Source organism: Haliaeetus leucocephalus, unplaced genomic scaffold (assembly GCF_000737465.1).
Source record: "Haliaeetus leucocephalus isolate CR32 unplaced genomic scaffold, Haliaeetus_leucocephalus-4.0 Scaffold190, whole genome shotgun sequence".
NCBI classification, from domain to species: Eukaryota; Metazoa; Chordata; class Aves; order Accipitriformes; family Accipitridae; genus Haliaeetus; species Haliaeetus leucocephalus.
The window spans coordinates 601,077-614,974 of NW_010972626.1; the positions used below are offsets into that span (position 1 = coordinate 601,077).

At 56.2% G+C, this 13,898-nt stretch overlaps 1 protein-coding gene across 1 annotated transcript in view; it reads left to right on the forward strand.

Annotated features, from left to right (window-relative positions):
* Positions 1-204: 204 nt before the first annotated feature.
* Positions 205-13,898, forward strand: part of CHD5 (chromodomain helicase DNA binding protein 5) — a 30,161-nt gene continuing 16,467 nt past the window's right edge. Inside the window, exons 1-12 of the mRNA XM_010565387.1 lie at positions 205-221; positions 506-690; positions 797-927; positions 4,770-4,949; positions 5,808-5,926; positions 6,490-6,728; positions 8,068-8,192; positions 9,963-10,086; positions 12,031-12,197; positions 12,282-12,500; positions 13,327-13,536; positions 13,630-13,841. Of these exons, the coding sequence (XP_010563689.1) occupies positions 205-221; positions 506-690; positions 797-927; positions 4,770-4,949; positions 5,808-5,926; positions 6,490-6,728; positions 8,068-8,192; positions 9,963-10,086; positions 12,031-12,197; positions 12,282-12,500; positions 13,327-13,536; positions 13,630-13,841 (1,928 nt within the window). The remainder of the gene's footprint in view (positions 222-505; positions 691-796; positions 928-4,769; positions 4,950-5,807; positions 5,927-6,489; positions 6,729-8,067; positions 8,193-9,962; positions 10,087-12,030; positions 12,198-12,281; positions 12,501-13,326; positions 13,537-13,629; positions 13,842-13,898) is intronic.

Consider the following 13,898-nt stretch of genomic DNA (forward strand, 5'->3'; position numbering starts at 1 on the left):
TTCCCCGTGAAGTGGGTGCAGGTCAGGCGCCTGCCCCACCGGATCCTAAACCGGCACAGCCTGAAGTCAGGCAGGAGGTCTGTCCCAACGACTCCGGGCTGTTCTTACTGTATAAGCTCAGAAATTAAAAATAAAAATAGCGACGTAGGCCGTGAAGAAGTGCAAAAGCTGTCCAGGATGCTGGAACTCGCTGGGTCTGGGGAGATGACGGTGGTGGTGAGGTGAGAGCATCTCTTGGGGTTGGTGTCTCTGCCTGGGCTGGGGTCACTGGGGTGGCATCCGCTGCCCAGCCGGGTGCCCATGGCACTCCCCGGGTGTGGAGCCGTGGCAGACGTCTGCCACGCAAGGCCTTCCTCTTCCTCGTTGACCTTCCATTGAATCTGTTTTAATGGGCTCTGGTTGGGGATCTGAAAAGTAAGAGCCTAGCACTCCCCAGTTACCTGCACACCTAGATCAGTAAGAGCAGGCAGCGTGTGAGGGCCTCCTTGTGCCCCCGTCTCCTGAGGGCGGACTGCAGACTGCCAAAACCATGGGTGTTCATGTGCAAGCGGTGGCCAGGAGCTGGGCCCGAGAAGTGCCGGGGCACGTGCTACCGGGCCAGACTCTGCCAGGGCTCCCTCGAGGGGCAGCAGCGGATCAGCTGCTGGCACGAGGCCCTCCACGAGAGGCCACGGAGCTCCACGTCTCCTGGCCTGATGCTGCCGCTCGGGTGTGCTCCTCTACGAGGATAAATGCGAACGTGGGGTCCTGCGTGCCTGTGCAATCCGTCTGCGTGAGCTGTCCCTTTTGTCCCCAGAAGAAGATGATGGGGTGCTGGAAGGACTCGATGAGTTTTTTGCAGAAGAGCAAGTCGCTGTGCAGAAAAAAAAGAAATCCAAGAAGCTGAAAGATGGCAAAGCTGCCAAAATCAAGAGGAGGAAGAAGGAGGTAATGCTGCATGCTCTCACTCTGGCCTGGGGGGCTCCTCTTGGCTGTGGCGCAGAGGCAGACTGCTCGGGGTGCAGCTGGCTGCTGGCAAGCACCTCTCGGGTGTCGCTGGGCGGAAAGGGGGGGCATTACCGGGGTGTTCCTGTGCCAAGCAGGCGCTCTCCTGGCCCTGGGAGGTGACCCAGAGCCAGGGTCTGAGCAGTTCTTGTCCCGTTCTGAGGCTCTGGGGTGGAAATCTGCCCTGTGAGTGGTCTCTGGAGAGCAGCTGGGGGAGGAAATGGCAACTGTGCCTTGTAGCAGCCACGCGGCTGCCTGGCCCCTCCGGAGGGGCTTGGCTGTGGTGTATATGTTGGTGAGTGTGATGGTACCGTCCGTCCCTGTTCACTGAAGCCCTCCTGCCTGTGGTGCAGTGCAGCACCTCCTTACCATTGTGTCCAGGGGCAGGCAATCTTTCTGGCCCGTCCTGTACCGATGCCTCGTCTGGGGCTCATGTTTCTGAGGAGGGAGATGCAAAGCGCTGCATTGGGGGTGTGACCAGGGCAGGGCTTGGAGGTTTCTGTGAACGTCGGTGTCGGCTGTGCTCGTCCAGGACATTTTGCAAGCGAGACAGTGTAGGGGCTTCTAGGATTTGGCGTGTGGAAGGACCATTGGGCCTTCCGTAGGAAAGCGAAGATGAGGTGTCATGTCCTTAAGGATCAGGCCTTCCCAAGGCTGTGTTGGGGGTCTGCTCTCTCGTCAGGAAGGCTGACTGGTGCTGCCTGTGCCCTGCTGGGGTGCCTGGCTCAGATACAGTGCGGTCCCGGAGCCGGGCTGGCTGCTGTGTTGTGCCACGCAGGCTCTGCCTCTCACTCTCCCGGCCCCGAGCAGTGCTGGATGTGAGGACAGGAGCAGACATTTTGTGTGCTGGCCCTTTCGCTGACTGAATGCAAATAGGGTACTGGGAAGAAAGGGCCAACAGCAGAGGTTTCTTCAGTCCCCATCCTTCCCCAGTGATGCTGTGGCTGGGGAGAAGTCGCTCATCTAGCACAACTAGGGGCATCCCCACCCCGTCCCTTGCCAACCTGGGGCTGAAGGATGCCGATCCCCTCCGGTCATCCCCTCCTCCAGCTGTTCCCCATGGGATTTGTAAAAACAGATTGGCTGGATGAGGTAGCGCATTAAAGTGCTTTTGCTGCTGATGGGAGCATGATGCACTGTGGATTTAAAGAAAGCTGATGCCGTCCTGTGCTGCGTTGCCTGCCAGCCTTTTGCAGAAGCCGTGGCCCCAAGGAAGCTTTTTTCCATTCGTGGCCATGGTGATGCTCTTGTCTTTCTGCAGATACCAGACAAAGCTGGCTCAGGCCCTCTGCCTCCCTGTGCCTCTTCCATCGTTGGACACGTTTTTTTCCTATGCTATCTTGCTTGGGGTGGGGAGAAAATAACAGGCTGAACGTGGACTGTACTTGTTTTTGAATTAAGGCCTTGTGTGGGCAGTCTTAACCAGCCTTGGTTCTGCCTGTGGGAGACTGTTCCTTTGTCCATCAAAGCCAGGGAGAAGCTGGTGCTGTAGCTGTTGGTAGGCACCGAGCAGCACCCAGGCTGCGTTTTGGGATGAGGAGATAAAAGGCAGGGGGGCCCTGAGCGAGGCTTCCTTTTCCTGAACTCCTCCTCCAGAGTTTTGTAGGGTGAGTGGGCTTTCCCCCTGCTAGAGGAAGGTGGGAGGGAGGTGCAAGCCTGGGATGTGGGGCCAGTGCCTACGCCCTGACTGGCCGACACCCTGTAGCCCCCTGGTTTTGTCATTGGAGCGTGGGGCGGGAGGGCTGCCATGCCGCGCTTGTGTGGGAATTTGCCTGCACCAGCCGCAGTGGAACTTGCTTGGTTTGCGGTGACGCTGACGGAAGCCCTGGCGCAGGAGCCGGTGCTGCAAACCCCCGGAAAAATCTGCATAAAATAACCAGGCTGCGGTTTGAACCTCCGCGTATGGAGATGAAGGTCCTTGTCAGAGAAGGGAGCGGAGAGGGGGAATTTCAACCTGTGCTGCAGCAGTTACCATGGCAACCAATTATTCCGTGCCAAATTACAACTGTTTATAGCCCCGCTGAAGGAAAGGCTCGGTTTGTTCTGAGCCCACAAGCACCAGAACCCCACCATGGCCGCCTGCGCCCCTCGGCAGCCGCTGCCTTTGGCCGTTAACGATAAACTCCCGTTGCCGGGGCGGTGGCGCCGGGCGCTGTCCGTGGTGCTGAGCCCGGCGCCGGGCGCTGTCCGTGGTGCTGAGCCCGGCGCCGGGCGCTGTTCGTGGGGCAGCATCCCGCTGAGCCTTTGTGCTGCTCCGCACGCCGGCGTGAGGGCTCAGCCCTCCGGGTGGGACAGAGGGATGCCCTAACGCACACAAACCCTCTCAGGCTCTCTCGGCACCCGAGTGCTCCACCCGGCGTTCCTTAGGATGGCGATGTGGTTGCTGTTGGAGTTGCGCAGCGGGTTACGGTCTCTCTCCCAGAAAGAAACCTAAATTCCCCCTGACCATGCTCCACTCTAGCTATCTGCAGCTCGGTGTAGCCATCTGAGCCTGGTCCCTTCTGCGGGGAAGCAGAATGCATCTGTCAGCCATCCATCAGTTGGCTCAGCTTGCTGCTGAAGCTGTGTGTGACCAAGTCTCCGCTGGAGATGGGAGGTTTCACGTGGCTGCCTGTCTCTGAAAGCGAGGGAATTCAGCCAGGCTCACCTCGCTTGCTCTGCTCTCCTGCCCCTTTCAAGACTCTCTGTGCATCCACCAGGACTGTTTTGCTCATGTGACAGCTGAAATCCTCCTGTAGTCACGCAGTTTGGCTGCAGCACATAGTGCCAGCTGGGCAGAAAAAGAAAACAGCAACAAAGCAAAACCCTAGCGTGATACCTGTCCGGTGAGCTAAAAGATTGCATGTGACTAAAGAGATCTTCTCTTCGTTTCCTTTAGTTTCTTAGCCATTCACATGGTGATAGAAGAATGTGACTTTATTTGTGTAAAGCCATAAGCAAACACAAGGTGGAAGGAGCATCATATGTTACCTGTGTTATAGCAATTAAAAACATTGCCTAAATGTTGCCTGTCTGAAAATTTAGGATCTTTTAGCAGAGCAGTTAGCTGCCTCTTAGAGGTGTTGCTCTTTGGTTTACTACACAGCTATTTTTAATGCGCACATTTGCTTACTTGGCTTACCGTCTCCTGATTTTCTGTTTATACCGCTGCTCACCAGACTGGTTCCTGGACACTGTGGTATTGCAGCATCTGGGCACTTTCAGAGGAGCACGTTACAATATGGAGGTAGAGCAGGCATCCGTCTGTGTGGCTGTGGCTCAGCATTGCTTCTCTTGCACCCCTCGGTGAACGAGTCTTGAGGCAAAAGCGTGAAGGTTCCATTTCATATACTTTGGCCTAGACAAGCTTTTCCAAAACACAGTTTTATCTGTATTGCACGACCTTCTCTTGTTTCTGGTGCTTCCACAGAGTGTGGGTTGCCTTGCACGAGCAGGTGTGTTTATAGTGCGCCTGGAATGGAGAGAGGGGCTGGCTCCATTTACAGGTGGGGACTTGGGGCAGAAGGTTGGTTAGGGATCACAGAACTGCCCTGAAGAAACATCTCCAGATAAACCAAGGATTTCTTTCTGTCTGTGTTTCCTGCAGTCAGGTGCTTCTCGCCGTTCCCAAATCTGATTTTTGTGGTGTTTTCCCCCAGCCTTGCAGTGTAATGGCAGGATTATTCGAGGGAGGGGTGACTTTGGCTGGTGACAGCAGCTGCTTCGTGCTGCCTGGGAGGGTTTGTGGGAGGAGAGCGGAGGCGGGGCAGGCCCTGCTCTTTCTCCACTGTCACTTTCCGTTTTAGGGGAGCAATGATGAAATGTCAGACAATGATGAAGAGATTGAGGAGAAGTCTGAGAGTGAAGGGAGTGACTATTCCCCCAACAAAAAGAAGAAGAAAAAACTGAAGGACAAGAAGGAGAAAAAGCCAAAACGGAAGAAGAAGGATGAAGAGGAGGATGACAACGAGGATGGAGGTCTAAAGGTACCAAAGATTCCTTTATCCTGAGCTGGTGCTAGAGCATGAGACCGCAGGGTGTGGCCAGACCCTGCCAGGGCTCGAGTTAGCTCGTTCAGTGTGAGAGGTGAGCCATGTTTTCTGGCCAGTCACCTTGTGTTGGTGGATAAGTTCCCTTTGTGTAAAGCAAGGCAGTGTAAGCAAGGTGCACTCTGGCAGGCTGACCAATTTGGCTACGCGGCAATGTGTGCTCACAACTCCTCCTGGTGCCTTTTGTGGTGATGAAGCCAGCGTATTTTACTCTGAGGTTGGAGGCCTAGCTGGGTAGCTTGGACCTTCTGACAGACGGCAGCTTCTCAGTCTGAGGCAGCTTGCCGCCTTGGATCGTCTGCCCGCATCCTGCCAGTAACAGGTTAGATTCATTGCATCTGTCCTCTGAACACGGAGGCAGGGAGTGGCAGAGCAGCTCATGCTTAGAGAAGGTGGCCTGGAGGTTTCATGAGAAGTCTGCCCTGAGTTTGGCAAGGAAGAGGTTGCAGGTGAACAACGGGGAGAGAAGAGGCTGTATTTCCCTGTTGTTTATCTTGGCATGCAGAAGGAAATGGAGTTTCTTGGAGATGCGAAACCTGCCAAAGCTTTGCGTTGTATTGCGTCGTACAGGGAGCATTTGGACAGTGCCACGTTAATCTGCCTCTTGGAGTTGTGGGAAGCATTAGTTTATTAAGCACTTGTGCATGCTCTGTTTTGTAAATCACAGAAGCAAATCGCTGCGGGTCGCTGACTAGGGAGAGCATTTGATACAGAGCACGTGACAGACCCAGCCTTGCGCTGCTCGTCTGCAGAGCTGCGGTCGTTTACGTTAATGATGTCTCTCTAAATCTACAGGAGCCCAAGAGCTCAGCCCAGCTGATGGAAGAATGGGGCCTCGATGACGTAGATTACATCTTCTCAGAAGAAGATTATCATACTCTGACTAATTACAAGGCTTTCAGCCAGTTCCTCAGGTAGGAAACTGTCGGTCTGGAGTGGGCCTTGGGTGGTGGTTGAGGTTTGGGCTTTGCTCCATCAAGTGGGTGAAGCTGTGAAGTAAATTCTGCATCATGAGCTCCTGGTTGCTTTTCCCTGCCTGACCCAGTCCTCAGGACTCCATTTTAATTGCAGGATTGGCTGGAAAACACCTGAAGTGTTTGTCCCTCCTCTCCCTCTCTCCAGACCCCCATTTGTGGTGTGTGCTTATTCGAAAAGTTTTGTGAGAAAAATTGAGTAACAATAATGAATTTTTGCTTGTACTGCAAGCCATTCAAAACACAACAGGTATTTCAGGGAAAGGTGGTCTCAGAGGAAGTTTTGGTGTGCTCCCTTTTTACATGTTCTTTTTAAAAAAAGCTCTGGTTTCTGCTGCCTTTCCAGTGGAGCTGCTACCAGTGGGCCACAGCAACCTGCTGCTGTGAGGCATGCACCACTGGTGCATTTCTCAGGCTGAAGTACCAGCAGGCGACGAGCAGGAGTGGACGCGCAGCAAAGCTTTTCTGTTAATGCGTGGTTTTCCCTTTCACCCACCTTGCAGGCCTCTGATCGCCAAGAAGAACCCCAAGATCCCCATGTCCAAGATGATGACCGTGCTTGGTGCCAAGTGGCGAGAGTTCAGTGCCAACAACCCGTTCAAGGGCAGCTCGGCAGCAGCGGCAGCAGCGGCTGTTGCTGCAGCTGTGGAGACGGTCACCGTCGCTCCACCGCTTGCTGCCAGCCCCCAGCAGTCTGCCTTGCCCACTGTCATCAGGAAGGCTAAGACCAAGGAGGGCAAGGGTAGGTGCCAACCGCGGTGGGCTGAGTGGAGGGGCTGCTCTCACCAGTAGCATATGGCCCGCCTGTGGAGCTAGCCAGCCGCATCTTCAGGCTGGCAAAGGTGGCGAAGCATCTCCAGGCAGGAGGCATGCTTCAGCAAACTCGGGAGGCGAAGGTAGTGCCAGAGTTGTGTCTGCAGCTCCTGTTTCCCTTGCAGAAGTCCTAGAGGGGGCTGTGGTTTGTGAACCATGGCAATACACCCTGACAGCCTCTGGACCTTCTGGACTTCCAGCAGTTTGTGGCAATTAATGCTCAACTTCATTCTTATATCTTCAATAAGTGTTTGGGCCATGTGTTTCTGTGCCGTATTCTCTCCTGGGGGATTCAGCGGGGCTGTAAAGCCCTCTGGAAACAAGCAGTATCCTCAGAGTCCAATGTCCAAGCTGAAGGGGATTTGTAGGTTAGCAAGGCTAGGGCAGAGGTGCGTTGGCAGAGCAGGTATGGTCTGGCCGGATGAACATGTGCCCTTTGGCAGTTGAGCTGGGTGCTTTGTCTCTGAGATAGCAAGGAGTTCAGTGATGGAATGGCACTGGCAGTAAGGCTGCAGATCTTTTTCAGAATAAAGGATTTGTTCTCCTGGTAGGTGGGTGGACGGTGACTGTCTTCAAAGCCCACTTGCAAGGAGCGAGCCAACTGTATAAATCTACAGTAGCTCCTCTGGAAATAGTCTGACTTGTACTGAAAGGGCTCTCCTGCTGTAAACATTTTCCTATTTCTGACAGCAGATTGATGCTGCTTTCCCCACACTTGGAAGGGGCTGTGTGAATTGCTGTAGAAGCTGGGCAGTAGTAGGAAAGGGAGGGATCTCCCTTTGTTTGCGCCATGTTCCTCCTCGGGAAGGTTGCTGTTCCACTTGTGCAGTTGTCAGTTCCTGATGCCTCGAGAGGTTTTGAACAAGCGGCTCAGAGCTGGCAGCTGACCAAGAGTGCAGCTTGCAGCAGCCTTCCCACGCAGTGGGCTCAGTGCAGCATTCCTGCCTCTCTGCGGCCGCCTCTTCTCCCCACCTTGCAGACCCCCAAGTCCTGGTTTGGTATTTGCAGCCCTGTGGTCTGTGGGCTGCGGTCCCTCTCCTGGATCCCAGGGCAGATGCTTTCCTCCCCCGATTCTTTGCAAGGGCTGGGTCTGGGCTTGCAGCCTTTTGCCCCGAAGCACGTGCTCTGTGGATGGTGTTAGCCACTGCCCTGCTCCCTGTGGTCCCCAGTGCTCTCTCATGTTCCCTGTAAATCCTGGAGCTGGCGGGGGGCAGTGATTTGGGGGACAGGTCTTTGTAGAGTGCCAAACAAATCTTCTGTTTCTCTAGGTCCGGGAGTGCGGAAGAAAATCAAGGGCTCCAAAGACGGGAAGAAAAAAGGGAAGGGGAAAAAGATGGCAGGCTTGAAATTCCGGTTTGGAGGAATCCCCAGCAAAAGGAAAAAGGGCTCCTCTGTAAGTGTGCGCCTCCATTTTCGGCATGGGGCCTTGGGTACAGGGGAGTGTGGCAGAGAAAAGACAGGACAAGCCCTCCCCTAGAAGCCTCCCTCGTGTAGGGGGTGTCACAGCCTTGTTCATGCCCCGCTGCGAGGCACCAGTCTCCGATCAGCACGTTCATTCATCCCTTTGATAGAGAGAGCTGTGTTCAGGCTTAGATTTGTAAAGATGTTATGTGTGGGCACAATTTCTGCTAAAATCGTATAACCACCTTTAATTCCAGTGGTGAGGTTGGTAATGCCATCATTTCAGATTTCATTTGCAAAGGAGTTCTTTGGGGCTTGCACTCCAGCTGAACCATACCTCTAAGAGAATTACCAAATGCTTTAATTATGTTAGCATAGCCTGCCACCGGACATCTGTGATCCCGCAGTGTTGCCCAGGAGTACCAGAGATTCCCAGTAAGAGCGCGGCAACAGGGCGCCACTGCAGTTTGCGTGCTGTGCTCTTGTCAGCATACAAATACCAGGCATGTTTTAAAGACTAGCAGAGCATTCTAAAGCTTAAGTCTCTTAAATAAGTATTGAATAGGGGTGGAACTCTTGTAGGTCTTGATAATAGTATTGATCAAAATCCCGTTAGTTCACCCTTATTGGAGCTCACTGACTCTCTAGCTCTAGTTCACATAACACAACCTGTTTGTAAATAGCTTTGTGCGTCAGAGGCTGAAGCAAAAGGAGCGGTGCGAGGCAGCCACTTGCTGCTGCTGTTTTTCTATCACACATCACGAAAAATTCATCCTGTCTCCGGGTGCACCTAGATCTGTGCCTTTCTGAGAGTTACCGAGAGCTTGGGCTTGCTCCTGCAGCTGGAGTGCTAAGCACCTGATTAATAATGTGCAAATCGGGTATTTGCATGCATAAGTCTTCAGAATAAGAATTCAGATGTGTTCTGATGTTTTGATGCCATTGAATGCCGGGCCTGTATAACTCCTTGCACATTGTAAGGCAGGTCAAGCGTGAATGCCTACGTGCGTGCATGCAAACGGGCTGACGCAAGCTGAAATGGGTGTCGAGAGAGAGAGGGAGCCAATTTCTTCCAAGCAGTGGAGAAGGAGGCCCCTGACTGCACAGGACTGGGAGCAGGGGGTCATCCCCCCACGTGTCTCTGTTTCGGGTGTCTGCACCCAGGATGATGTTGTCACAGCAGTGGGCTCTTGCAGCTGGCTGACACCTGCAAGATGCTGAGCCCTTCCCAGCATGCTGGGCTGGCCGCACCATGCAATATCTCTGCACTCTGTGCTAGTGGGGATCACAGGCTGCAGGGGAAACCCAGAGCCCACCTTTTGTCAGGGAGGCCGAGCAGGGACTTGACGGCTTGGTGACTGCACATTGATGGTGCTGTGAAGTGGACAAACTGTCCCTGTGCTGAGCAGTGCAAGGTATTTGCCTTCAGGCTCTAGTGATAGTCCGGGTCTACGCTTATCGATTGCCTGGCTAGGACATTGATCTGATAGAGGAGATTTCTGCTTCCTAATGCCTTGCGACACCTATGAAGCCTGTCTGTCAGTGCCAGGAGCACGCTCGCCCTGCGCCATCCCTGCTGCTCTGGGTAGTCTGTTCATGTGGAAAGGAGGGTACCCTGAGGAGCTCAGCTGCTGGGCAATGATCCCACATGGGTTTATGTGGGTCTTTAGGGGTTTGTTCTGCTGCAGAGCAGTGTTCTTTGGGAGTGACCGCTGGGATGCCAGCGCTTGGACTGTGTGTGCTTTGGTTTTCCCCTCTGCAGAGCGAAGAGGAGGAACGGGAGGAATCCGACTTTGACAGTGCCAGCATCAACAGCTCCTCAGTGCGCTCCGAGTGCTCGGCTGGCCTGGGGAAGAGAGGGAAGAGGAGGAGAAAGAAAAAGAGGAGTAGGCCATCCTTTGTACTCTGTTCCTGTTCTGTTTGGATTGCGCTCTTCAGATGGTGCTTTCCTGGCCTTGGCAGCTCCAGGCCATGTCTGGCGCTGGCTCGGTGGAAAGGATGTGCTTGTGCTTGCCTGTGTGTGTGGAGTGCGAGGAGCTTTCTTGGTGTCCAGGCCCTGCTGCTGGTGGGCTTATGCCTGCAAGAAGGCAGCAAGTGGATCCCGTCGCAGGGCGCTGGCTCACCCCCACAGTGCCAGTGGTGGCGGGGCAGCCTGGTGGCAGAGCTTTTCTGTCGAGCCACCGTCACATTTCCCTCTGGACATATCTCCAGCCATCAGCCGCCACCTGGGGCTCCTCTGCCCCCCAGCCAGCTCTGTTGCCACTCAGAGTTGCTTCGGGAGAGCCATGGTTGCGGTGCTGTGCTGTGCCATGGCTCACAAAGCCCGCCTGCCCCCTCTTGCTGCCTGCTCACAGCCCCAGCCACCCGGGGCAGCTGAGCCCCCTGCCTGCCCCAGGACCCTGCCTGTGCTTTGGGCACCGGGGTGCGTCACAGGCAGTGTGGGCAGCTGGCACCCTGCCTGCACATGTGATCCTGCCAGGATTTGTCCTCTAGCGGCAAAATTCCAGAATTTGTGGGGTGTCCAGGGAAGGTATTTTCTGAGGAGCAGCCCCTGGAGAAACACCGTTTGTGGCAAGCTCCCAGTGGAGCAGGGCAGTCTGCAGGCAAGAAAGCATTAAGACAAAATGGGACTTTTTGTCTGCGTGAGTTGTGCAGTCAGGCAGCGGGCAGGCAGTAGATCTGTGGTAGTGATGTAGGAAGGGAGGCACGCGAGCAGCGGTGGAAAGCATCTGTCGGGGTCTCCCAGTGGCTGCGTGGCCATGTTTGTGTGCGTATTACTTCATCCCTTCCCTCGTGGAGGGCTGTGGGTGGATTCTGCGCGATGGCACCTGCATCCCTGTGCTGCCGTTGAGAGCAGCCCTCCTGCGCTGAGCTGCCCCAAGCCCTGCTCTGGCTCCAAGTGCTGATGGGACTGCTGGGGCTTGGTGCTGCCCTGCCTGGCTTCCCATGCCATCTCTGCCTCCTGTGCAGCTGCAGGATGCGTTCTGCCTTTCTACCTTGCATCCTTGTTTGGGATGAGATGCTTCAGATGTAGGCGCATCCTTTGGCTACTTAGCTTTGCTGATGGGTTTTTGCTTCTGAGAAATGGAAGGGCGGCTTCTGGGCTGGGGGACAGTTAGGGCATGATGCTGGCCAGCCTCCCCGTCGGTTGGCGAGGCAGGGCTGGCCGGCTGGCTCCATGTCTCGCGTGTGAAGGGCATCGCTTCTCCTCCTGGCTTGTTGCTGTACGAGGGGCCTCGTGCTGGAGCTAGGCAGCTCCTGCTGTGTGCTGGAGGAGCAGAAGGTTGGAGGTCCGTGCTGGGAGTTTGTAGCAGAGCTGGGCATTGAGATGAGCCGTTCTGGTGCTTGCAAGGCCTTGTCCCTCCCTTCCTCTTCCCGTCGGTGCCGAATTGAGAGAGCTCCTGCCTCTGCGCCAGTGAGCACCCAGGAAGAGCAGAGTAGTCCCAGGAGGAGGGGTCCTCCTCCTCGGCCCTGTCACCCTTGCATGGTGCGTTTGCAGTTGGTGGCGCTGGTACCTGGGGAGGTTTCTCTGACCGGCCTCCCTTGCAACCTCTCCAGGTTCTGGCATTCTCCATTGAGAGCCTGAAGGAACCAAAGGATGATACAGTGTGGAGAGAGAAAGAGAGACAGAGGTGAGATGATGCTGTGTGCAAAGATGAACTGTGGTGCTGAGGGACAGAGAGGTAGGGGGACGTAACAGGAGGGGTCTGAGGTGAAATGCTTTCCTTATTTCCTTAACTGTATCATAGAGGAGCAAGTGTCCCGTTCCCTCCCGGGAGAGCAGGCAGCTCTGCCGTCCCTCTGACTGTCCGCCTGTCCCTTGCTTGCAGTCGAAGAAGGGGATGGGTACGAGACAGACCACCAGGACTACTGCGAGGTGTGCCAGCAGGGAGGAGAGATCATCCTGTGTGACACCTGTCCTCGCGCCTACCACCTCGTCTGCCTGGACCCCGAGCTGGAGAAGGCTCCCGAGGGCAAGTGGAGCTGCCCCCACTGCGTGAGTGGGGTCGGGGCCCCATGGGGGTGGGCGGGTGCGCGGGTGGCGGAAACCCTCGGCGTTACGCTGGCTGTGCTTCCCCAGGAGAAGGAGGGCATCCAGTGGGAGCCGAAAGAGGAGGAGGAGGAGGAAGAGGAAGGTGGCGAGGAGGAGGAGGACGACCATATGGAGTTCTGCCGGGTCTGTAAGGACGGAGGGGAGCTGCTGTGCTGCGACACCTGCCCGTCCTCCTACCACCTCCACTGCCTGAACCCGCCGCTGCCAGAAATACCAAACGGTGAATGGCTCTGCCCTCGCTGTACAGTGAGTGTTACCAGCATTCCTCGCCCCGTCCCTGCTCCCGCACCCACCTGGCCCAGCCTGGGAGCGGGTCTCCCAGCCACCACTGCCCCTCGCACCCTCTCCCCGTGCCTTGCCGCAGGGCCAGTGTCCTGCCCTCTGCCACAACCCCCGTCACTGGAGCAGCATTGCTGCCAGTTGCGTGCACCTGAGGGCCCTGGACGGCTCTGCCGCCTGTGCAGTCTCCCCGTGGGGATTGCTGGCTGGCGGCTTCCCTGCTGGTTTTCAGATGGGATGTCAAGCCCTATTTGATGCATGGCCTGTGTGGAGGGGCCTTTCTTGCCTGGTGGCAATGCCTGTCCCCGCGGGGGATGCTGCAGCGTCACGGACATTTCTCGGGCACACCTGCGCCAGCCAGCCTCTGCCTGCCCCACACAGCCTCACCGCCTCCTTTCTGTCCACCCCATTAGAAATAGCAAAGGCGTAGCTCTGCCCAGGACCCGGGCAGCACTTTGCTTTCCCCTGGGGGTGGTGGCGCTGTCTGCGGGCTGAGATAGATGCAGGCAGGGGCTGGGACTGCTCAGGTCACCCGGTTTGCCATGCTTGGCTTCCCGCGGCTGGGGGTGAATCCACAGTCGCTCCCCGCCCTGGGCTTTCCCTCTGGCAGCAGCTTGTGGTACAGGCTGTGCCAGCACGCTGCCTGGAGCTCCGGCCGTGCTCTCCCTGCCGTGCCTGGATGGCTGCCGTCCACTCGGCATTGCGAGACCCCTTCTGCCCTTCTCCCCGCGGCCCCTCACAGGGGCTCATCTTAAACTCTGTGCTCTTGCCTGTTTGCTTTTTTCATCCTCAGTGCCCTCCCTTGAAGGGCAAAGTCCAACGCATCCTGCACTGGGCCTGGAAGGAGCCACCGGCCACCCCGCTCCCACCTGTGCTGCCCACCCCGGACGCAGAGCTGGCCCTCCCTGTGCCAAAGGTGCTGGAGGGGATCCCGGAGCGCGAGTTTTTTGTGAAGTGGGCAGGCCTCTCCTACTGGCACTGCTCCTGGGTCAAGGAGCTGCAGGTGAGCCAGCGCGTTGTCGTCGTCATCGTGGGGCCCCTGCTGGGCCCGCTGCCCCACTGCCCGCGGACTCACTGTGGCTCCCTCCTGCCGCAGCTGGAGCTCTACCACACCGTGATGTACCGCAACTACCAACGGAAGAACGACATGGATGAGCCACCGGCCTTTGACTACGGCTCTGGGGATGAGGACAGCCAGAGGGAGAAGCGGAAGAACAAAGACCCGCAGTATGCCAAGATGGAGGAGCGGTTCTACCGTTACGGCATCAAGCCTGAGTGGATGATGATCCACCGCATCCTGAACCACAGGTGAGGAGCTGCGTGCCGGGGGGGTGCTTGAATGGCCACGTGCCAGGGTGCCTGAGC